Source organism: Carcharhinus amblyrhynchos, chromosome 23, assembly GCF_965287045.1.
Source record: "Carcharhinus amblyrhynchos chromosome 23, sCarAmb.v2.hapA, whole genome shotgun sequence".
NCBI lineage: Eukaryota > Metazoa > Chordata > Chondrichthyes > Carcharhiniformes > Carcharhinidae > Carcharhinus > Carcharhinus amblyrhynchos.
The window spans coordinates 8,293,249-8,317,805 of NC_137346.1; the positions used below are offsets into that span (position 1 = coordinate 8,293,249).

The 24,557-nt window shown below is 47.2% G+C and overlaps 1 protein-coding gene across 1 annotated transcript in view; it reads left to right on the forward strand.

Annotated features, from left to right (window-relative positions):
• Positions 1-416: 416 nt before the first annotated feature.
• Positions 417-24,557, forward strand: part of LOC145357258 (reticulon-4 receptor-like 1) — a 63,084-nt gene continuing 38,943 nt past the window's right edge. Inside the window, exon 1 of the mRNA XM_080210436.1 lies at positions 417-676. Within this exon, the coding sequence (XP_080066562.1) occupies positions 664-676 (13 nt within the window). The 5' untranslated portion in view covers positions 417-663. The remainder of the gene's footprint in view (positions 677-24,557) is intronic.

The following is a 24,557-nucleotide window of genomic DNA, read 5'->3' on the forward strand; positions in this document are numbered from 1 at the left end:
GCGCTGGGTGAACGTCAGCCCAATTCCCTCCTCCCTCCTTGGAGCACACTTTCCCAGTCTGAATTAAACATTTCAACACTGAACACAGGGTTTTACACTCCGGTACGGCGCCTGTTCCCAATCGCTTTGAACTACATTTAGAAATTTCTTTTTTTATTATTTTTGCCAAAAAAAAACACAAAAAAAGAATTTGGGCTGTTTTCCCCCCCTTCCCCCTGTAACAATCCCTCCCCCCCTCTCTCTTTCCTCCTCCTCTTCATCCTGACAATAACATCCCCCCACCCATCTACCTCCCCCCCCCCCGTCCCTCCCTCCCTCCATCCTTCCCTCCTCTCCGCCCCACGCCCGGTCGCAGCCCCACTGTAAGCCGGGCTTGGTGCGTCTCCTGTCGGCTGCAGCTACCAGTTCCAGTCGCCCTCCTCCTTCTCCTTCTCCCTCTCTCCTCTCCTTCTCTCTTGCTATCTCTCTTTCTCTCTCTCTCTTCCCTCTGTTAGTTTTTTTATATATTATTTAATACTCCCAGGATGCGGAAGAGCTCGTTCAGGATATCTGTGCAACAACCTAGACTTGGCTTTCCTCTCTCCCGGATCATTAGCTAGTTCGAGGTGATTTATTCTGTCCAAGCGTCAACTTTTTTTTTGCCGGGGTTGGACAGGGTCGAAAATGAGCAGAAAAGGTAAGTTTCAGTTTTCCCTGTGTGTGTGTTTGTTTGTTTGTTTGGGAATGGAATTATAATGGGGGGGTGAAATCCAGGAGGGGGGTTCGGTGGAATATTTGCAACTCCTGTGATGTTTTATTATTTGCAACCCCTTACACCCCCCTCTCCCATCTATATCCACACAATGCATAAAATATTCATATATATAATACGTAACATTTATTAAACATTGCGAGGATCCGCCGCAATGCGAGTTTTTTTTAGCAGATTTGCACGGAATTTATATTTGAATCTCGCTAAGGGACAAGATTGCGGAGTTTTAATACAAGTTTTCGGGTTGCTTCATTTGCTAGCTGTTAATAGGAAGGCGCCTGGAAACGGTGTATGTTCTGTCTGCAGTGTAGACGGGGTGTCGTTTTATTTAAATATAAAATAATCATCTCTCCTCCTTGCTCAGACACCTTCTGGTTACATTTTTGGGGAGTGGAGGAGGGGGGGGGAGTCAAATTTCTTTTAAAAAGGCAAATCAATTGTCTCCCTGACATTTTTCATTCTCTCTCTCACTTAACCTCTTCGCTGTAGAATAGATGGCGAGCTTCAAGCGGCAGATCGCAAGAATTGGCGTTGAAGCCATTATTTCAATATTTATGTGGGTGTTTATATATAGCTCGCCGTTATGTGACATCTACTTGACTTGTTTCAATGGAGAATAAAGGAGGGTTGAAACTATTCCATTCTTAACTTGCAAGTTTCCTCTCCCTCTGAATCGAGGCATTACCTACACACCAGCGAGTATCCCAGTGTGTCTTAATGTTACAATGTTACACCAATGTTGTAGCGCTTGTTGTCTGATCGCCCGGGACTCCTGTCCTTCCTCTAGCCTTTCCATGGATGCAGTGCTCCCAAGGAGAGGTGTTTTAGACGGATGAAAGTTGCTCTGTATGGGTGGGAGGGTGATGCTGTTTGTCAACACTGCTCCTGATTTCCCTCCCGTCCCTCTGCAAGCCAGCTCAGCTCCCCCCCCCCCCCAAAACCCAGGGATCCGGGGCCACATTGCGCGCAGACAGTAACCATAAATTATTAAATAAATAATGCGCCATTAACCCAAATAACAGCTGAGCTTAAAGCTGCCCCCTCTCCCCTCCCCAAACAAAAACCCCTTCAGGGGGTAGAGAAAAACACTTTGGTTTCATGTCGACTAACTATAACTAAAGTTAAAGGGGAGCTTGCGTGAATATTAGTGGCACTGATGCATATATAAGTTTGGTAACAGAAGGTAAATCCGCAGTCCCCCCTCCCGCCCCCACCACAGTATGTCTGAACCCAAAATGGAATGGGAATTCTGCTGGGGACAATTGACCAGTGTTACTTAGACTTTTGGATTATTTGTGTACGTGTAATATGTATATGGATATATGTGCAAATGGGTCATATTTCATTTAAAATGCAGTGTTAAATTTACCCCCCCCCCCACCCCACGTCGGAAAGACAGAGGTTCATTCGATGTGACTAATCGGTTATGGAAATGCTTTTTTTAAAAAAAAGTATCGATTAGCAATCGCCGGCGCCTCCCTTTTACTCAGAGAGCTCAGGTTCAAGGCGGAGACTGGCAATGGACTTGGGCTCAGCCAGACTGACAAGAAACTCAATGCATCCCGCCCCCCCAAAAAAAGAAATACCAGGTGCTGGCTGTATAGCATGCAAGAAACAATAGACTAATAATACATCAAATCAGGGTCCAAGTGTTTTAGTTTTGAGTCAGCCAAACCTTCAGGGTTTCTCCACCAAGAACCTGCAGCAATCTGACCTCAATCTGAGCGGATCAACAAGAAACTGCCCCTACCCCTACCCCTCTCTACCCTCCCCCCCTCCACCACCACGCCCTACCTCCCTCGACACCTCTCTAGCTTCCCCTCTCTACCCCCTCTACCTCCCTCTCTCCACCCCCTCTCTACCTTTCTCCTCTCTCTATCTCCCTTTTTTACCTCTTCTCTCTACCCCCTCCACTCTCTCTACTCTTTTCTCTACTCCCTCCCCTCTCTACTCCCTCCTTCCCGTCTCTCTACTCCTCCCCTCTCTCTACCCCCTTCCCCTCTCTCTGCCCCCTCTCTACACCCTCCCTCTCTCTCTACACCCTCCCTCTCTCTCTACACCCTCCCTCTCTACCCCTTCCCTCTACCCCCTCCTCCTCTACCCCCTCCTCCTCTCTACTCCCTCCTCCTCTCTACCCTCTCTCTCTACCCCCTCCTCCTCTCTACCCCCTCCCTCTCTCTCTACCCTCCTGTCTCTCTCTCAGCCTCTGTCCCTCTGTGACAGGTTCCAGCTGGAGCTCCACTCCCCCCCGCACCCCACAGGAAGTTTGTTTTTTAAAGAAAGCGGGGGGGGGGGGGTAGTGGATTGTATATGTCATTTGTCATTAAAACATTTTAAAAAGAAATACCCCTCCGCAAGGCGGTGGGAGCCTTTTAAACCTTTGATAAGGTCACATCGGAGGCAATCTGGTCATCTTGTCAAAAGTGAATCTTTTATCAGTGGCAGCGGTAAATACGGTGTGTGTGTGAATGTTAACACCGCGGACAGACCTTTCAGATGCTCACATAGATATGGGCGAGGCCCATTATTGCTCATCTTTATCAGAGCGACCCCCCCCCCCCCACCCCAACCCAACCTAACCCCAGCAGCATCTGAGCCTGAATTAAAACACAACTGTAGCTTTAGCACGAGTCGAATGTAAATGAACGCAGACACACACACACACACTGCGAATCAACAATGGGTGTAAGTTTCCAATGTGAGAGCCGGGGAGAAACCAGCAGTGGCGCGTCTTTCAGCACAGCCGCTGTTTGGTAAATATCAGCAATGTCCCGCAATTTCAAACATAACCAGGCGTCTGAAGCCTGGCCGGGAGAGGAGCTGTCTTGTCAGTGAGGCGGGCTCAGGGGCGCTGGTTGAAGGCAGTGGGGAGGAGGAGGAGGGGGGGGGGGGGTCCCTCCCTGGCAGGGAGCGAAGTTGAACCAGTTTCCAGTGTCCGTCAGGCGACTGAAGCTGAATCAAAGAACCTACCTGCATTTCATTACCAACCGTTTTGTTCGCGGGGTACACCTAATACTGGCCGGGCGATTTATTAAAGGCTGGTTCCCAGCTTTTCATAGCTAGGATTTTTTTTTAAAAAATTGGATATTGTTCCCACTGGGGATTGAAGGTCTTTGAGTGGGAGCTGGCCATTGTACACAGGAGTAAGAGAGACGGTGGAAAGTGTTCCGTGACTGTGACTAGAACAATAGAGAACGATAGCTCGGTTTTATATATAGGTTAAAGCAAAATACTGCGGATGCTGGAATCTGAAGCAAAAACAGGGAAAAAATGCTGGAAAATCTTTGCAGGTCTGCCAGCGTCTGTGGAGAGAGAGAGAGAATAGAGCCAACGCTTCGCGTCTGGATGACCCTTCCTCAGAACCGAGATTTTCCAACATTTTTCCGTTTTATATATAAATTAGGTGGATTGGCCATGCTAAATTGACCCTTGGTGTCAGGGGATTTGCAGGGTAAATGCGTGGGATTACAGGAATAGGGTCTGGGTGGGATTGTTGTCAGTGCAGGCTTGATGGGCCGAGTGGCCTCCTTTTTGATTTGATTTATTGTTGTCACATCTATTAGTATACAGGGAAAAGTATTGTTTCTTGTGCGCTATACAAAGCATACCATTCATAGAGAAGGAAATCAGAGAGTGCAGTATGTACAGTGTTACAGTCATAGTTAGGGTGTAGAAAAAGATCAACTTAATGCGAGGTATGTCCATTCAAAAGTCTGACAGCAGCAGGGAAGAAGCTGGCCTTGTGTTGGTTGGCATGTGTCCTCAGACTTTTGTACCTTTTTCCCGATGGAAGAAAGTATGTCCAGAGTATGTCATGAGGTCATTGATTTTGCTGGCTGCTTTTCCAAGACAGTGGGAAGTGTAGACAGAGTCAATGGATGGGAGGCTGGTTTGAGTGATGGACTGGGCTTCGTTTTCGACCCTTTATAGTTTCTTGCAGTCTTGGACAGAGCAGGAGCTATACCAAGCTGTGATACAACGGGAAAGAATGCTTTCTATGGTGCATCTGTAAAGGTTGGTGAGAGTTGTAGCAGACATGCCAAATTTCCTTAGTCTCCTGATAAAATAGAGGCATTGGTAGGCTTTCTGAACTATAGTGTCTGCATGGAGGGACCAGGACAGGTTATTGGTGATCTGGACACCTAAAAACTTGAAGCTCTGGACCATTTCTATTTTGTCCCCATTAATGTAATCATGATGTGGAGATGCCGGCGTTGGACTGGGGTAAACACAGTAAGAAGTCTCACAACACCAGGTTAAAGTCTAACAGGTAGTAAACTACCAAAGAAACCTGTTGGACTTTAACCTGGTGTTGTGAGACTTCTTACTGTGTTTACCCCATTGATGTAGGCAGGAACATGTTCTCCTTTACACTTCCTGAAGTTGATGACTATCTCCTTCATTTTGTTGACACTGAGGGAGAGATTATTGTTGTCGCACAATTCACCAGATTCTCTATCTCTTTCCTGTATTCCGCCTCATCATCATTTGAAATCCAGCCTACAGTGGTGGTTGAAAATTGAGTTGGAGGGGAATTTGGCCGCACAGTCATAGGTGTGTAAGAAGTATAGTCAGGTGCTGTGAATACAACCTTGTGGAGCACCGATGTTGAGAATGATTGTGGAGGAGGTGTTGTTACCTATCCTTACTCATAGTGGTCTGTGGGTTAGCAAGTCTAGGATCCAGTTGCAGAGGGAGGAACCGAGTCCCAGGTCACGAAGTTTGGCGATGAGCCTCGTAGGAATAATGGTGTTAAAGGCTGAGCTGTAATCTATGAATAGGAGTCTGACATCTAGGTATTCCAGGGTTGCGTGTAGGGCCAGGAAGATGGCGTCTGCTGTGGACCTGTTGCGGCAATAGGCGAACTGAAGTGAATCCAGGCAGTGGGAGGCAGGAATTGATTTGTGCCATGACTAACCTTTCAAAGCACTTCATAATGATGGATGTCAGATACTGTAGGAATTCTATGATTCTATGATGTATTGTAGCAATAGATAGGGCAATCTAATCCATTTTGCACTGTGTGATGTGATACCCTTGTTAGATGACAAAATAACAGTGGAATGTATTGGATGGTGTGGCAAAGAGTGAAGTGTGTTCACATAAAAAAAAGCAGCAGGCCATTCTGCCCCTCTACCCTACTGCACCATTTAATACCATCACGGCTAATTTACGTGTCTTGTCACATATCCTCCAATTCCCTGAGTATCAGAAACAACTGTCCATCCTAATCTCAAATTCACTCAGTGACTGAACACCAAAAACCTTCTAGGGTAGACAATTCCCAAAATCCACAACCCTCTTGCTCCTCATCTCAGACCTAAATGGCCAACCCCTTTCCCTGAATCACCGACAGCAAGAAATATCTTCCCAGCCATTCTGCTATCAAACCCCTGAAGAATTCTATTTGTTCCAATGAGATTACCTCTCATTCTTCCAAATTCCAGAGAATAGACCCCTACCTGCTCAATCTCTTGCCCCAAGAAAATCAATTTTGGAGGGTTTAAGTAATGGTGAGGTATGAGGGTAAAAGTGGGTGTGAGGGAGGATGCAGGTAATAATGAGGTGTGAGGGACAGTGAGTGTAAGGATAAGTGTGACGGAGGTTGTAGGTAATTGTGGAATATGAGGGACAGTGAGGGAGGTATGGTAGTAATGAGGTGTGAGGGAGGACATAGGTAATAATGAGGTTGGTGGAGGTAGTTTAAGGGAGGAATGATAATAGAATAATAGAACCCCTACAGTGCAGAAGGAGGCCATTTGGCCCATCAAGTCTGTACCGACCACAATCCCAACCAGGCCCTATTCCTGTAACCCCACACATGTACTCTACTAATTCCCCTGACACTAGGGTCAAATTTAGCACGGCCAATCAACTTAACCCGCACATCTTTGGACTGTGGGAGGAAACCGGAGTATTCGGAGGAAGGATACAGTTAATAATGAGTTGTGAGGGAGGGGTAGGTAATAATGAGGTGTGAGGTTTGGTGAAGATAATGGTAGGTGTGAGGGAGTGCATGGCTAATAGTGGGGTGTGGGAGACACTGTAGGCTGCTCATGTTGGTAATAGTGGGAGGTGAGAGGGATGAATGGGATGTGTTAAATTATGTAATAATAGTGGGTGCGCTGGATGACAGAGTGTATTGAAGACATAGTAACAGAGAAGAGTGTTCAGACCAGAGATGTATAATCAATTTGATAGAGTGCCATCATTTTGATTTTTCAAAACTATTAGATGTTGTATAATGCAATAGATTGTGTCGAATGGATTAAGTGGTGTGTGATGTTGCTTGTCTATGGTGTAATGAAGCCCAAACTGGCGCCATTGGGTTACTTTGGGTCCTTCTAGCATCCCAGTTTTACAAGCCTTTATCAGATGCAGACTACTCCACATGTCCTATTGGAATCTTGTAGGCCTGGTTCAGCTTGTTCATATGTTACTGGGGCTTCATCTTAAATCACAACATTTAGTACACAAACACCGATCTAACTCGCCAAGGCTTCATGCTCCCTACAATGTTTATTATTAATGGCAATCCGAGCACGTAGCCTGTTAGTTATTAAAACTAGTATTGAAGTTCCAGTTATGTAACAGTGTTCCTGCACCACCACTTGGAAATCTTCTGGAGAAGAATGCCTTATAAAAGCCAAAAGCATCTCCGAGGATGAGAGTTAGTCACTGAGTTTCTATAAGCTGCCCTATTTTTACTGGAACGGTCACTTACACATGGCAACTGGCCTTCCATTGAATGTGTTTGTAAAGGTTAAACTCCCAGCTGTCAGGGGCCACACTCAGTGAGTTGGAGAGTTTTGTGTGAGGCACTTGCCGTCAGCCTGGGCTACACAGTGAGGAGCCTGGAAGTGGAGAGTGAGAGCAATTTACATGGGGAATGAATTGAAAGGGCTGAGTGACTCAGCTGGACAGGTACTCCAGTGGTGGTAGCTGGGGGTTTCAGTGAGTTTGTGTGTGTGTATGTAGAGAGACAGGAGGGGTCTGTATCTTAAGAGAGCTGGGGAAGGTTTAGGCCAGCAATATAACTGGGGCAGATCATTCCTGTCTGACCAATCTGCTCTGGGGAGGGATTGGTTAAAATGCAGAACAAGAGACAATAACAATGAAAGCACACAGGAACATTGTTGCTCCCTTTGAAATTCGGTATTCTTGCGTCTGTCCTGATACATACAAGCATAAAAGCTTTGACAACATTTTTCTCTCTCCAGCAATAATGAAGATATTCACTGTATCTGAGAATAAAAGGCGTACAATAGTTGGTGTCGCTAACTCCCTGACTTAGAGTGATGGGCCTTTTGAGATCAGTGTCATTTTAACAATTGTTGTGCACAATGCAACAGTTCTCAGACTGGAGCCTCACTTATTGAGAATATAGATAGGGGGAGGAAACAATGTATAGAGAGAGAGAGAGAGAGAGAGAAAAAAACAGTATTGAGAAACAGAGGAAACAGTGTATGTGTATAGAGAGAGAGAGACAGGAAACGTTATACATAATATATTTATAGAGAGTACAGTATGGAGAAATGGGAAACAATATCTATTTTATATGTGGAAATAGTATCTATACATAGATACTGTTACTAGTATATATATATATATAAATATACACAGAGAGAGGAAACAGGATAGAGAAACAGGGGGAAACAGTAGAGAGAGAAACAATATATATCGAGGGCGAAGGGAAGCAAGTTTTCTCACAATAGCTGGTGCCTCTGCCTATTGTTGTAAGCTATAGAGGTTTGTGGCAGGGATAGCGTTAACTGGATGAGGCTAATTCCGCACAATGTATCCAGAATCCAGAACTGACCCCCCCCTACCCCCAGTCCCCTGAAACTCCAACCCGCTCCCCCCCTCCACCCCGCCCCACACACACATTAGCACCAATTTGTCAATTTCAGAAACTGACAGGGACGAGGGGGGTGAGAGGGAGACAGAGAAAGGGAGAGGGGCAGAGATGGAGAGAGCGAGAGGAGGGGAGAGAAAGGGAGAGGGAGAGGGGCAGGGATGGAAAGAATGGGGGGAGGGGGAGAGGGAGAGGGGCAGGGATGGAGAGAGTGAGAGGAGGGGGTGAGAGGGAGAGGGACAGGGATGTAGACAGAGAAGGGAGGAGGTAGGGGAGAGAGAGAGAGGGAGAGGCGCAGGGATGGAAAGGGAGGATGAGGCTAAGTGAGAGAGAGGGGGAGGGGGCAGGAATGGAGAGGAAGAGAGGAGGGGGTAAGACAGGGAGAGGGGCAGGGATGGATGGAGAGGGGGGGGGGAGTGAGAGAGGAAGAGGGGTTGGGATATAGAGAGAGGGGGAAGGGGAGGGAGGGGGAGAGAGGGAGAGGTGGTGAGAGAGAAAGCGAGAGAGGCAGGGAGGGGGAGAGATTGGGGGAAGAGAGAGAGAAGGGGAGGGAGGAGAGAGGCAGAGAGAGAGAGTGAGGGAAAGAGGGAAAAGGAGGGATGGAGAGCGAGGGAGAGGGGGGCTCAGAGAGTCCAGGTTCACGGAGAACAAGAACCAGGCATCTTCCCTGTGACACTCTGACTTATTTACCGTCCCCCCCCCCCCCCACCCCCGTCTCCCAGGGAAGAGCGCAGTTTGCTGTAAATGGGTCAAATGCTGGGGTCTGGACTTAACAGCGTTTCCACGGCTCACACAATCTGTTGTCTCCCAGTTTGCAGACACTCTCACCAGCTCTGATTGTCTGTGAAACTGGGGCACAAAGACAGAGAGAGAGAGAGGGTCCCAAGGGAAGTTGAAAAAAAAAGCTGTCTCCACCTCCCCCCCCCGCCCCCTCCTCCTCTTCTAATACAAGTTGTCTGAATATATTCCACAGCTCATTTCAGAGAGTAGATTGTATTCAAACTCAGGAGATAAAAGGGGAGAGAGAGAAAATAACTGTGTGGAATTACATGGTGAGTCTGACAGCTGGTGGACCTGGTGTGTGTATTATTAGGAAGCGGGGGGGGGGAGGGGTTGTTCCTGTATTTACCTATCAAACCACATTACCCACTCTATTAATACAGCAAGGTGGGACTAATGCTGGAGCCGGGGCTGGTTGTGAATCCTGAGCTGAATCAGAGGCAGCCAGAGTGCTGGAGATGGAATAATACATTATTTTTAACAAGGTCACTTTAGACAGGTGAAGAATGAAGAGGAAAGAAGGATGTTGAGAGGGACCAGGGGCAGTGTCCACAACCCTGGGAACAGTTTCCTTTTGTTTAAATAAAGAGATCTGAGGCAGGACTAATTATTTTACATGGGGAAGCATCAAACTGGATCTCTGTCCAAGGCCATTTTGTGAGGCCACTGTCCTTATTACCAACGGTTCCTGGTTCGCCAATCCCATTGCAATCGCCAGTAACTTCATTGCAGTGTTAATGTGAGCTTTACTCGTGACTAACATACCAATAATGAGAAGGTAATCTTTCAGCACTCAGCACCCACCTGCCTGGCGTTCAAACTTCTGACTGGGGAATTAGTCCGAGTTATGAAAAGAATGGACCACAGTGACAATCATCTGTTTCAGACCATATTTCTGAAACAACCTTATTCTTTTTTTCAAAAGAAAATTAGCCCATTCCTCCAATTCAGAAAGAAGCTATTCAAGTTAACCGATAATGTGATGCCAGTGATTCTAAATTCTCCCTTTTTTTTTGCTGTGTATTTTGTTTAATTCGCACTGTTGGATAATTCAATGTGTTTAATGCGGAAAGTGGCTTTGGGAGTAGCAAGTGAAAAAAAGGGTTTATTTTCTTCAATCCCTCGTGGGTTGGAAAGGGGAGGGGAACCTTGTCTGGGGATGGGATAAATCCCTCCGTCACAAGGAAGAAAATAGCCCAGTTTCTGATTCATTCTATTTGATCTTTTGGGTTTTTAGCTTCTTGCTAACTTAGATTTCACCGAGAGAGAAATTTACATAAGTTCCTCCATAATAGAATGATTCACATCACATGGAGCCCGCAGAAGTGATCTGATAGACACCAGCAGCATTAGTTGTCATTGTTCGTACAATGCTGTTACACACTATTCTCCGTGACTTGTTACTGAAGTGTGTCATCTCATTGTCATCAAGACCTGCCTGGGAAATGACTGGGTTGGGAGAGGATGAAGCAGTTTCTCAGGCAGGGAGGGAACTGCAGATGGAAGCAGCGTCCTGATTAGGTTTTTTTTAAAAAAAAAGTGCGAGTTTGGGGAAGGCAGTATCTAGGTCAGCCAAACAGGATCCAGTCTCTGAAGCGAACTTGCGGATTAACTGTGAATCTTTAAAACTGAAGCCCTTGCTATGCTATAACTCCGCTGTGCAGGGGTTTTTTTTCCATTGGATTTTTTTTCACAAACACATTGCCAGCAGCATCCGCAGCAGTTTGCAGAGGGCCACGTTCTGACTGTTAGGAGATGGATTCTACCTCTTCATTACCAAATCCCCCATTATCCAAAGATCATATTTTCTCTCTTCATCTGTTAGGTTAACACCAAAACCTGAAACTGCAGCAGAAAGAAGAAACTATATGATGGAACTCACAAGGTAGAGATAGAGGAGGGGCAGCATTTGACTCAATTTATCTAACCCACCCAAGAATAAGCCAACAATTCCTTTTACCCCCATCCTTCCTACATCACTCAACGCCCTATACAGTCGCTTCTTAAATGATTCCATCTTTTATTTATCCATGGGACATGGGTGTCCCTGGCTGGCCAGCATTTATTGCCTGCCCCTCGTTGCCCGAGGGCAGTTGAGAGTGGCAGCTGTGGCTCTGGAGTCACATGTAGGCCAGACTGGGTAAGGACGGCAGATTTCCTTCCCTAAAGGACATTATTTGATTTGTTTTGATTTATTATTGTCACATGTATTAACATACAGTGAAAAGTATTATTTCTCGTGCGCCATACAGACAAAGCATACCGTTCATAGAGAAGGAAAGGAGAGAGTGCAGGATGTAGTGTTAAGTCATAGCTAGGGTGCAGAGAAAGATCAACTTAATGCAAGGTAGGTCCATTCAAAAGCAGCAGGTAAGAAGCTGTTCTTGAGTCAGTTAGTACATGACCTCAGACTTTTGTATCTTTTTCCCAATGGAAGATGGTGGAAGAGAGAATGTTGGGGGTGCGTGAGGTCCTTAATTATACTGGCTGCTTTTCCGAGGCAGCGGGAAGTATAAACAGAGTCAATGGATGGGAGGCTGGTTTAGTAGACTAGATGGGTTTTTCCAGCAATTGACAATGGTTTCACAGTCATTAGTAGATTCTTAGAGTGGGATTTTCCAGCTGCAAGACTGGAAAATCATGCCTGAGATCAACGGGCACGGTCCATGTCTCGTCCACTCTGATCCTATGGCAGGCGGGACAGGAATATTCCGCTCTTAATTCCAGATACTTTGTATTGAATTCAGATTTCACCATCTGCCATGGTGGGATTCATACCCGGGTCATAAGAACATAAGAACATAAGAAATAGGAGCAGGAGTAGGCTATCTAGCCCTTCGAGCCTGCCCCGCCATTCAATAAGATCATGGCTGATCTGTCGCTGCTCAGTTCCACTTTCCCGCCCTCTCCCCATAACCCTTAATCCCCTCTCTTATCAAAAACCCATCAACCCGCATCTTAAAAATATTTAGCGAGGCAGCCTCCACCACTTCAACGGGCAGAGAATTCCAGAGATTCACCACCCTTTGAGTGAAGAAGTTCCTCCTCAACTCCGTTCTAAACCGCCCCCCTTTTATCTTGAGGCTGTGCCCCCTAGTCCTACTGTCTTTTTTGAGCGGGAAGAGTCTCTCCACCTCTATCCTATCCATCCCATTCATTATCTTATACGTCTCAATGAGATCTCCCCTCATTCTTCTAAACTCTAACGAGTACAAGCCCAGTTTATTCAGCCTCTCCTCATAGCTCTGGGTCCCCAGAGCCTTAGCGGAGTTTCTGGATTAATAGTCTAGCCATAGCACCACTAGGCCATCGCCTCCGTCTGTCCATCATCGGTTCTGCACCTGCAGGCATATGAGGCAGGCAGAGCACATACTCACGTCCATCCCCATTGCTAGAATCGCCTGGGACGGTTGCTAGCCTGTTGCCACTTTGGGCATCAAGTCCTTGGATTGGGATACAAATCCAGAACTTTTTGACTCAGAGGCAGTGTTGTCACCCACTGTGCCACTTCTCAAACGATTCAGTGGTTTTACCCACCCCCCTGGTGCCCATTTGCTGTCTCTGAATCTTCGAGTGAAGACGAACTTTCAATGAAAACAAAACCTGTTGTTAGTTGAGACTTGCCTTTGCTTGCTCCATCCATTGCCATGGTCTAATCTGAAGCGATGTTCTGGAATGACACCATTTATTAAGTTATATACCTCTGCACGATGCTCTCTCTGTTGACTATATAAACAGTCACTATGCAAGATAAAAGGTATATCATTTACGAAAACACCCCCCACCAATTTCTTCTAATTGACATGCTGATTTGCTTTTTAATTAACTGCAACCATGTAATTTAGCATTGTGCTGTGTGCTTTATTTTACCATCTGCCTGACTGTCTATCTTTATTTGCATTTTAGTTTAAAAACACATTTGTCATTATTAGTGGGAAAGGTCAAACATGTTTGTAATTTGATGTCCTGCGCTATATTTAAAAGTCCATCCCCACACCACCTTCCCAAGTGACGATACTCGCTTTGGAGACATGGGGCTAGAACTAAATGAATCACGCAGCTACCATGGGTGAGCATGGCAGCACTGTGGTCAGCACTGCTGCCTCACAGCGTCAGGGATCTGGATTTGATTCCCGGCTTGGGTCACTGTCTGTATGGAGTTTGCACGTTCTCCCTGTGTCTGCGCGGGTTTCCTCCGGGTGCTCCGGTTTCCTCCCACAGTCGGAAAGACGTGCCGGTAATGTACATTGGCCATGCTAAATTCTCCTTCAGTGTACCCAAACAGATGCTAGAATGTGGCGACTAGGGGATTTTCACAGTAACTTCATTACATTCTAGGCTTAGAATGTAAGCCTACTTGTGACTAATAAATAAACCTTACTGTTGTTGGTTTCTAGAAGTGCTCTAGAATGAGCTGTGGGTCCACGCAGTCACTACAGGTATAGATCTGCGCAGTTAAGCAGCTTCAGGAACGATGCCAGGTTTATTTAAACTGCTCACCAAACTCTGGAAGTGTTCCAAATTCACATTGAGAGCCTGCGTTAGCGAGCAGCATACAGTATGCGCAGCTAACCTGAAAATGGAACGTTCCAGATCATGTAAGCGAACCAAATCCTCTGACATATCTGGTATCTTGGAATGAAAGAACTGCTGCAAGCATTGTGGAAATGCTTCGAGTTAGCCAAATTCTAGAACCAATTGAGATCATTGCAGTTAATCCACCATTCTAGAGACATTTCTCACTGACCACCTCTCGGACGAGTCCAGACTGCTGCAGCTAACTGGTCTGTAGAATTGTTCCAGAACTTTCTGAACAGTTCGCCTCATTTGCGGACCCAGTTATTATGGAAAATTGCCCTTTCTGAATGCCAGTCTTAAAGACCTGCGTTAAAAATGGCAAACTCACTCGGCAACTTTCAAAGTCCTTTTTCAAATCACATGACTTTACTCAGAGAAAAGAACAGTTCAGACCAGTATTCTGATTTCCCCATTTACTGGTGTTCCATTTTAAAGTATACCAAGACCAGTTCGGGCCAGTGTTTCCATATCACTGCAACACAGTGGTTAGCACAGCTGCCTCATGGGGCCGGGGTCCGGGTTTGATTCCCACCTTGGGTCACTGTCTGTGTGGAGATTGCACATTCTCCCCATGTCTGTGTGGGTTTCCTCCGGGTGCCCCGGTTTCCTCCCACAGTCCGAAAGACCTGCTGCTTAGGTGCATTGGCTGTGCTAAATTCTCCCTTAGTGTACCCAAACAGGCGCCAGAGTGTTGATTTTCACGGTAATTTCATTGCAGTATTCCTATAAGTCTACTTGTGTCTAATAAATTAACTTTATTTCCCTGTTTTACTGGTATTCTATTTTAAAGTATACAAGACCAGTTCAAGGGGAAAGGTTCAGCGGAGATGTGCGGGGGAAGTATTTTTACACAGAGGGTGGTGGGGACCTGGAATGCGCTGCCAGATGAGGTGGTTGAGGCAGTTATGTTAGCAACATTTAAGACTTATCTGGATAGACACATGAACAGGCATGTCCTACGATGTGCGGGTTAGGTAAATTGCCCCTTAGTGTCAAGGGGATTAGCAGGGTAAATATGCGGGGTTATAGGAATAGGGCCTGGGTAGGATTGTGGTTGGTGCAACTCTGGGTTCGATTCCTGGCTTGGGTCACTGTCTGTGTGAAGTTTGCACATTCTCCTCGTGTCTGCGTGGGTTTCTTCTGGGTGCTCCGGTTTCCTCCCACACTCCAAAGATGTGCGGGTTAGGTTGATTGGCCATGCTAAAATTGCCCCTCAGTGTCCTAAGATGATTAGGTTAGAGAGATTAGTGGGTAAAATATGTAGGGATATGGGGGTAGGGCCTGGGTGGGATTGTGGTCGGTGCAGACTCGATGGGCCGAAGGGCCTCTTTCTGCACTATAGGGTTCTATGGTCTATGAATTTGATGGACTGAATGGCCTCCTTCTGTGCTGTAGGGATTCTATTATTCTATTATTCTAGAGGGTTGGTCTAGATAGGACAATGTGATTGGAGCAGGCTTGGTGGGCTGAAGGGCCTGCTCATGTTCTGTGCTCTACTGTTTGTTGTTCAGATCAGTATTCTCATTTCCCCCTTTTACTGTTTTCCCTTCTGGGTTGGAAATTGTCCCTCTTTTTCCTGCAATCTTTCCCTCTATTCTTGATCATCTCCCATGCTGTCTACAATAGTCACTGTGTCCCTTCTCCTGCCCGGAGCTTAATGTTTGGCAGCACTCACTGCTGACTGAAAACTAAATATTAGGGAAAAGATGCAGTTAGGTTTAAAGCAATGGGGGATAACCGAGACATTCTGAGAGATGGAGACAGAAAAGTTTCCAAAAATATCGGTGGGATCCCCATAATTGTTACAGTTATGGGGGTGGGGGGGACTAATTCACATCTCCATCCATACATGCTGCATGTTAACACTGGACAGATATGAATATATAGAATTAGTTGGAAGTAGGATTGGTGTTAAAACCAGTTCTTTTTGAATACAAGACGCTCGACGAGAAAATAATAAAATCTCATTAGCTTTTAAATAGCCTGATACATGAGCTGGCAACTCAACAGATTTAGACTTGGAGTTCGCAGACTGCGCTTGCAACTTCCAACCAGTCATAAGTTATATGCAGTGGGGCTGAACGCAGAGTGAACATTTCTCCATTCAGCCCATCCTGCTTTCGATCTAACACTTTCAAACAGCACGCACCGATATAACAGCCTAAGTAGCCTCTTCTGTGCTGTAAGATGCAGCATATAATAAAAAAGGCAAATGGAATGTTGGCATTTATTGCAAAAGGATTGGAGTATGAAAGTGGAGAATTATTGTTGCAATTATGTAGCGTGTTGGTGAGACCACATCTGGAGTCGTGTGTCCAGTTTTGGTCTCTTTATTTGAGGAAGGATGTGGTGGCCTTGGAGGCAGTTCAGAGGAGGTTCACCAGATTGACTCCGGGGATGAAAAGCTTGGTGTATGAAGAGAGATTAAGCAGTTTGGGCATGTACTCGCTGGAGTTTAGAAGGATGAAAGGGGATCTGATCGAGGTATATAGAATTTTAAAAGAGATTGATAAAGTAAATTATCAATGTTCTTGCTCTCGAGGGAGTGCAGCGAAGGTTTACCAGGCTGATTCCGGGGATGGCGGGACTGATGTACGAGGAGAGATTGGCTAGGTTAGGATTGTTTTCACTGGAGCTCAGACAAATCGGGGGCGGTGGGGGGTGGGGGGGGGGATCTCACAGACTTACAAAATTCTAACAGGATTAGACAGGGTTAGATGCAGGGAGGATGTTCCTGATTGGGGGGGGATCCAGAACCAGGGGTCACAGTCTGAGGATTCAGGGGAGACCATTTAGGACGGAGATGAGGAGACATTTCTTCACCCGGTGAGCCTGTGGAATTCATTACCACAGGAAGTAGTTGATGCCAAAACATTGAATGTATTTAAGAGGCAGCTGGATATATCACTTGGTTGTGGGAAAAAGCAAGATTAGGCTACTGAGTTGATGATCAACCATGATCATAATGAATAGCAGAACAGGCTCAAAGGGCCAAATGGCCTCCTCCTCCTGCTATGTTTCTATGTTAAATGTAAACCAAATGTTTCCTCTTATGGGGCAATCTAGAACAAAAGCTCACAGGGTATAGGTTGAGTGGCGGTGGATTTAAAACTGATGAGGAGGAGCTACTTCTCGCAGAGGGTGGTGAATTTGTGAAACTCACTGCCACATAGTGCGTTGGGGTCTGAATTATTGAATGGGTTCAAAAAGGAGATAGATACATTTCTAATAAGAAAAAATGGATAAGAAGATACGGGGAACAGGTGGGGAGGTGGATTTGAGACCAGGAAGAGATCAGCCATGATCTGATTGAATGGCGGAGCAGGCTCGAAGGGCTGAATTTACCGACTTCTCCTAATTCCTATTCTCTGAAAGTTCCCGATTCCAGTTTTCTGGAATGAGCAACTAAGTACCGCGTGGCACACTGGCAACTGTGGTGTTTCTTTTTTCCCGTCGTAATTTTGACAGTTTCAGCTCCCTGGGCTCACTCCTCCGTACCTTTCGCGAGTCAGGGTTCCTTTGATCCTTGGTTATCGCGAACACTTCTCACACACAGGCAGGAGGTCGCTAAAATCCGCGAGTCCGGGTTCCGGCGTCGCTTGTACATCTGGTTGTAATTTTCAGGTACAAACCGGCAGAATGTGTGCTTCACACACTCAACCTGCTCGTCCCAGCTGTTGAGTGTTTTTCTTTTTCTGTTTTGTCTTTGTGTTTTGGTGGTAATCAGACTCCTTCCTGCCTCTCGCTAGCACCAAAATACACCCAGTATAGGCCATGGCTGCCTTATTTCTTAATGCTCATCTTCAAGTTGCAGCATCAGCCCCTCTGATTCTACATGTGCCTTAACCCTGCTGCATAATTTGCCTAACAGGGGCTCTCCCTGCCCACTTTACAGTCATTCTGCCTGAACAGCAGCCGTCGAATGTATCTCTGTTTCAACAAAAATCAGTTTGCCCACTTACTGTGCCTCCTTATTATGCAGCACCGTTAATTATTAATTACTGTGACTCTTGAGGCTGCCAATGAATTTTCCACATCCACATCAAAGAATAAAACCAAGGCCGCATCCTTGGTTGTGGACTGGGTAAAGACTGGGAAGCTGATTGAAGACCCTTCAGCCTCTCAGGCCTGTTCCATCACCTCACTGGCTGATAGAATCACAGAATCTCTACAGTGCAGAAGGAGGCCATTCAGCCCACCGAGCCTGCACCAACCCAGGCCCTGTCCCCATAACCCCACACCTCTCTCGCGGCTGGGATTCTCCAGTCCCGCTGCTGCGAACATAGACTTGGCTGAGCATCAAAGTCAACGTTCTCGCTCTTTCTGCTCCTATCTTCTATGTTTCTATGAACACGATAGTAGGGGGGTAATGCTTCAGTTATACAGAGCGCTGGCGAGGTCACATTTAGAGTATTGTGTACAGTATTGGTCACCTTATTTAAGGAAGGATGTAAATGTCTTGGAAGTAGTTCAGAGAAGGTTCACTGGACTAATAGCTGGAATCAGAGGATTATCTCATCAGGAAAGATTGGACAGGCTAAGCTTGTAACTGCTGAAGTTTAGAAGAGTAAGAGGTGACTTGATTGAAACACACGAGCCGCGATTCTCCAACCTCGCCCGGGGTTGGGATTCTCCGACCTCCGCACCAGCTGGGATTCTCCGACCTCGCCCGGGGCTGGGATTCTCCGACCTCGCCCGGGGCTGGGATTCTCCGACCTCCGCACCAGCTGGGATTCTCCGACCTCGCCCGGGGCTGGGATTCTCCGACCTCCGCACCAGCTGGGATTCTCCGACCTCGCCCGGGGCTGGGATTCTCCGACCTCGCCCGGGGCTGGGATTCTCCGACCTCCGCACTGGCTGGGATTCTCCGACCTCACCCGGGGCTGGGATTCTCCGACCTCGCCCGGGGCTGGGATTCTCCGACCTCACCCGGGGCTGGGATTCTCCGACCTCGCCCGGGGCTGGGATTCTCCGACCTCACCCGGGGCTGGGATTCTCTGACCTCACCCGGGGCTGGGATTCTCTGACCTCGCCCGGGGCTGGGATTCTCCGACCTCCGCACTGGCTGGGATTCTCCGACCTCCGCACTGGCTGGGATTCTCCGACCTCCGCACTGGCTGGGATTCGCCAACCTCGCCCAAGACTGGGATTCTCTGGCCTCCCCCACAGCTGGGATTCTCCAACTTCCCTCGTGGCTGGGATTCTCCGACATCGCCTGTGTTTGGGATTCTCCAACCTTCCTCGTGGCTGGGATTCTCCAGTCCTGCTGCTGTGAACAGAGATTTGGCTGAGCTTCAAAGTCAACATCCTCGCTGGCAGCAGTCGCGGGGCGTGCCAGACCGGAGAATTATCATCAGAAGACCCTGAGGGGTCTTGATAGGGTGGATATGGACAAGATAGTTCCCCCTTGTAGGAGAACCTAGAACTAGGGGTCACTGTTTAAAAATAAGGGGTTGTTCATTTAAGGCAGAAGATGAGGAGGGTTTCTTCTGTGGTGTGTGAGTTTTTGGAATTCTCTTAGAATCATAAAATCCCTACAGTGCAGAAGGAGGCCATTCAGTCCATCGAGCCTGCACTGACAACAATTCCACCCAGTTCCTATCCCCGTAACCCCACATATTTACCTGAGCTAATCCCCCTGACACTAAAGGGACAATTTAGCATGGCCAATCCACCTAAACCTCACATCTTTGGACTGTGGGAGGAAACCAGAGCATCCAGAGGAAACCCATGCAGACATGGGGAGAACATGCAGACTCCACACAGACAGTGACCAAAGGCTGGAATTTCTTGATTAAAAGGGGATCAGGCGTTATGGGGAAAAGGCAGGAGAATGGGGATAAGAAAAATATCAGCCATGATTGAGTGGCAGAGCAAACTTGATGGGCCGAGTGGCCTAATTCTGCTCCTATGTCTAACCCGTGTCCCTGGCGCTGTGAGGCAGCAGCACTAACCATTGTGCCACCATGCTGTCCCAAAAGGTGATGGAAGCGGAGTCTTTGAATATTTTTAACGCAGAGGGAAATAGAATCTTGATTAACAAGAGGGGGGTAAGGTTATCGGGGAGGGGTGCGGGGGGGTAGGCAGGAATGTGGGGGTGAGGTTACAGTCAGATCAGCCATGATCTGATAGAATGGGGCAGCAAGCTGGAGGGGCCGAGTGGCCTACTCCTGCTCCTGACTCATTTTGTCGGAATGTTTCCCTTTCACCGGCGTAGGAGCCATAAAGATGGAGCAAAATAGTTATCCTGAAAATTGAATGACTGTGAGACAAAGGTACGGAGGTCGACTGAACGCCACTCATTCATTGCTGATATCTTTTTTTTAAAAGCCATCTGTAACATCGCTATGCTTGAATATTGTGATAAGAGAGAAAACAACCAAAGCATGAAATATCAGTTGACCTGGAGATGTGTGAAGGCCGTTGTTGGAGAGGCTGGCGGCAGTTAACACTCGTGTCTCATAAAGAGAAACCCAACAGAAGAGAGAAAAGCTTATTATTTGAGTAAAAGAAAAAGACTTTGGCTTTGAATTTCATTTCAATTGAAATCTGTGCCCAAGAAAAATCTAAAACAGTAAATGTTAACTGCGTCAATAAATAGGGGAATAGAACCTGATTGGATCTTGTCGTTGCTGCTATGTAACAAGAACAGTATAAATACTTACCAGGAGCAATTTAGGCAGGACAGGAACAGAATAGCTGCAGATTCAGAACTGTATGGACACATATGAGGAACAGTATAGACAGGGGCACACACTAGGACAAATAAGGGTTCGGCAGGGGTACATGTGGGTATATGCCAGATTTAGTGATAGGTGGTTAGCACTGCTGCCTCTCAGCGCCAGGCACCCGGGTTCAATTCCAGCCTCAGGCATGACTGTCTGTGCGTAGTCTGCATGTTCTCCCTGTGTCTGCGTGGGTTTCCTCTGGGTGCTCCGGTTTCCTCCTACAGTACGAAAGACGTGTCAGTTTGGTGCATTGGCCGTGCTAAATTCTCTCTCACTTCCTCGTTAGGCACAGTAGGTAGTCTCAGGTTAAAGTCCAACAAGTTTATTTGGTAGCACGAGCTTTCGGAGCACTGCCCCTTCATCAGGTAAGTGGGAGAACCTAGAACTAGGGGTTATGTCCAAAGAAAGGGGTTGTTCACTTAAGGCACAAGATGAGGAGAGTTGTTTTTCCTGAGGTGTGTGAGTCTTTGGAATTCTCTTAGAACCATAGAATTCATACAGTGCAGAAGGGGCAATGCTCCAAAACTCCCCAGTCCAACGCTGGCAACTCCACATCATGGCTTCCTCGTTAGCATAGTGACTAGTATCCCCGCCTGTCACGGGGGAGACCGGGGTTCAATTCCCTGATGGAGAGTTGCAAAGTTTTCTTGGGGTGAAAGGGGTCAAAGGTTATGGGGAGAAAGCAGGATTAGGCTGTTGAGTTGGATGACCAGCCATGTTGAATGACAGAGCAGGCTCGAAGGGCCAAATGGCCTCCTCCTGCTCCTATTTTCTATGTACCAGAATGGATGCCAGAGTGTGGCGACTAGGGGATCGTCACAGTAACTTCATTGCAGTGTTGATGTAAACGTACTTGTGATCAATAAATAAACTTTAATACTTTGAATACTCAGTGAAGGAAGCTGCTTCAGTGAAACTGATAGGTTAGGAAGGCTTTGACCAGTGAAACTGAAGAGCTCCAGTCATGGTCAGGTGGCTGTTTAAATCACTTCTCCCCTGAGAGAGAGCTCTCACTGCACGATGGGTGATCGTCAACTCCTTGGGAGATGTATCATTTGCTTGGCTCTTCATTCAGCCTCATCTGCACCTTCCCTGCTGCCAACCCTCAGTCTGGCAGGGGAGTGACTTATCCTCTCGCACTTTGCAGCTGTGATGAGGGAACGAGAGAGAAAGCCACATCCAAACTGCTGGCATCAACAGCGGCAGAGGGCAATTCCCCCGGCAGGGGGCCAATGCCACCAGTTGCCTCTTTCTCAGCTGAATGCCCCTCCACAAGGGTAGAGCAGCTGGATGCAGCAGTTCAGCTGGAACAAGGTAAGATCCCATCACGGGAGAGGCAGGCAGAGATGATCTGCTCTCCCCACCTTTCTGAGCATTGGTGCCTGAGGAGACCCGGGCACTCCTGGCAGCTCACTGCTGCCACCTTCAGCTTTCTGGACCAGGGGACCTCCTTCCCAGTGGAGCAGGTGGAGCCTGTCAGTCACCCCAGTCGCCATCAAGTTACCCAATAGTGCAAGGCTAACACCCTCATGTGTTTCTGCCTCTCCCAGACCCTTCCTGCCCTTGTGCTAATACCTGCCCAGTATCAGTGCCAGGTGCAGATCTGAGGCTGCTTCCTTCCAGGGTGTTTCTACCATCGAGGGAATGATCAGACCAGCACCTCTGGAATGTTCCTTGGAGGAGGCTTCACCTGCACAGGAGAGACAGATAAAACAGCATCTTTTCACAGTGGGAACTATTCACCGGGTGTGTGAGGTGACAGTGCTCAGCAACAATTAAACCACACGTAACACCATCACAAGCTCTCCACAAGGAAGCCTTCCTACTCTGTGGCACCGAGATGACAATTCTGACATTGGTGGAAGTGTGCCAGGGGTCAGTCTCCCTCCCATCTGATTCCCCAATCCCGCCTGTGCCAATGCATCTTCAGCTGCAGAGCGTCTCCTCGTACACCCGGATCTGCGATGCCACCTCCTGCCCTGGCCTTGTGGGCTTTTCCTGAGAGTAGGTGTAACATTGCAATGACTAACACTGTCATTGGTGTCCTCCCATGCCCAAAGGCGACGGACAGATGCACGATCAGTGCAATGCTTGGCAGTCAACGTGCCCTCTTCATGTGTCTCAGCTTTACCCTCACCACCTCTCGCGGGACCATCCCGACGGGTCCTCCGAGGCCTCGATGCGGGGAGCAGTGGACCTCTGAGCTCCTCGCAAGCCCCACCCTGCAGCTTCCTAACATGAGAATACACAGAGTGAGGATATACTCAGCCTGCCTGACCAGAGGAGCTCATTCAGCCCCTTCCAGAGTTACGCCCTGTCTGAGGCACCACGTCTACGCTGCTGACCGCTGCCAACTCCTCCCAGGCTCACAGCCTGAGGCTCATGCCTCTACATTTGCAGAACACTAAGGAAATTTGGCATGTCAGCAACGACTGTCACCAATTTTTACAGATGCAGCATAGAAAGCATTCTTTCTGGTTGTATCACAGCTTGGTTTGGGCTCCTGCTCTGCCCAAGACTGCAAGGAACTACTAAATGAATGTAGCCCAATCTATCACGCGAACCAGCCTCCCATCTATTGACTCTGTCTACACTTCAGGTTGCCTCAGAAAAGCAGCCAGCATAATTAAACCCACGCACCCCAGACATTCTCTCTTCCACCTTCTTCCATTGGGAAAAAGATACAAAAGTCTGAGGTCACGTACTAACCAATTCAAGAACAGCTTCTTCCCTGTTGCCATTAGGCTTTTGAATAGATCTACCTCGCATTAAGCTGATCTTTCTCTACACCCTAGCTATGACTGTAACACTACATTTTGCACTCTCTCATTTCCTTCTCTATGAACCATATTCTTTGTATAATGCGCAAGAAACAATACTTTTCACTGTATACTAATACATGTGACAATAATAAATCAAATCAAAAATCAGAGGGTGTTCTTTTCCCACCAGCAGGCATTGGCTATTCACGTCTGGTGGAAGGAAGGCACGGAGGAGGGTGCAGAGGGATTCCACCTTGAACCTTGGGGATGCCATTCTCCTTCTTCACTGCACCCCTCCCCGCCCCGTCTCAGCCACTCCATGCTAGAGTGTGCTCGAACGAACCCACCACCTTCTCAAGGGCAACTAAGGATGGGCAGTAAGTGCTGGCCAGCCAGTAACACCGTGTCCCAGGAATGAATAAAAAGAAAACTAGACAGTTCCTCTATGTTAAAACATTTTCGAATTGGATACCACCTGTGAGCAGTGTTGTTTCAGAAGGAACTCTTCCAGTCTAGACAATAAAAATATAACAAAACTTACTCCGACATATAAATCAAAGAGAGGGCACAGCCTCGAAATAAGAGGGGGGGGGTGCAGTTTAGATTGGAGTTGAGGAGGAACTTCTTCACTCAGAGGGTGGTGAGTCTCTGGAATTCTCTGCCCATTGAAGTGGTGGAGGCTACCTCACTGAATATATTTAAGTTATGGGTAGATAGGTTTTTGACAGACAAGGGAATTAAGGGTTATGGGGAGAAAGCGGGAAAGTGGAACTGATCCACTTCAGATCAGCCATGATCTTGTTGAATGACGGGGCAGGCTCGAAGGGCTAGATGGCCCACTCCTGCTCCTATTTCTTATGTTCTTATGTTTAATAAAGAAACCATTACTCCAAACTTGAGGCTTCATCCTGGGCCACTCCAATCTCCCCACAATTCTTAACATGTCCTAATTTATACTGAGTCAGCTGATCATCACATCAATCGATTATTGGTTACATGGTTTCCTGGGTCAACTGACCCTTACAGCTTCTTACCATTGGTCACATCACAACAGATCCAATGTTATCATCAGTTACATTCCAACAATCAGCAGCAAGAAACAA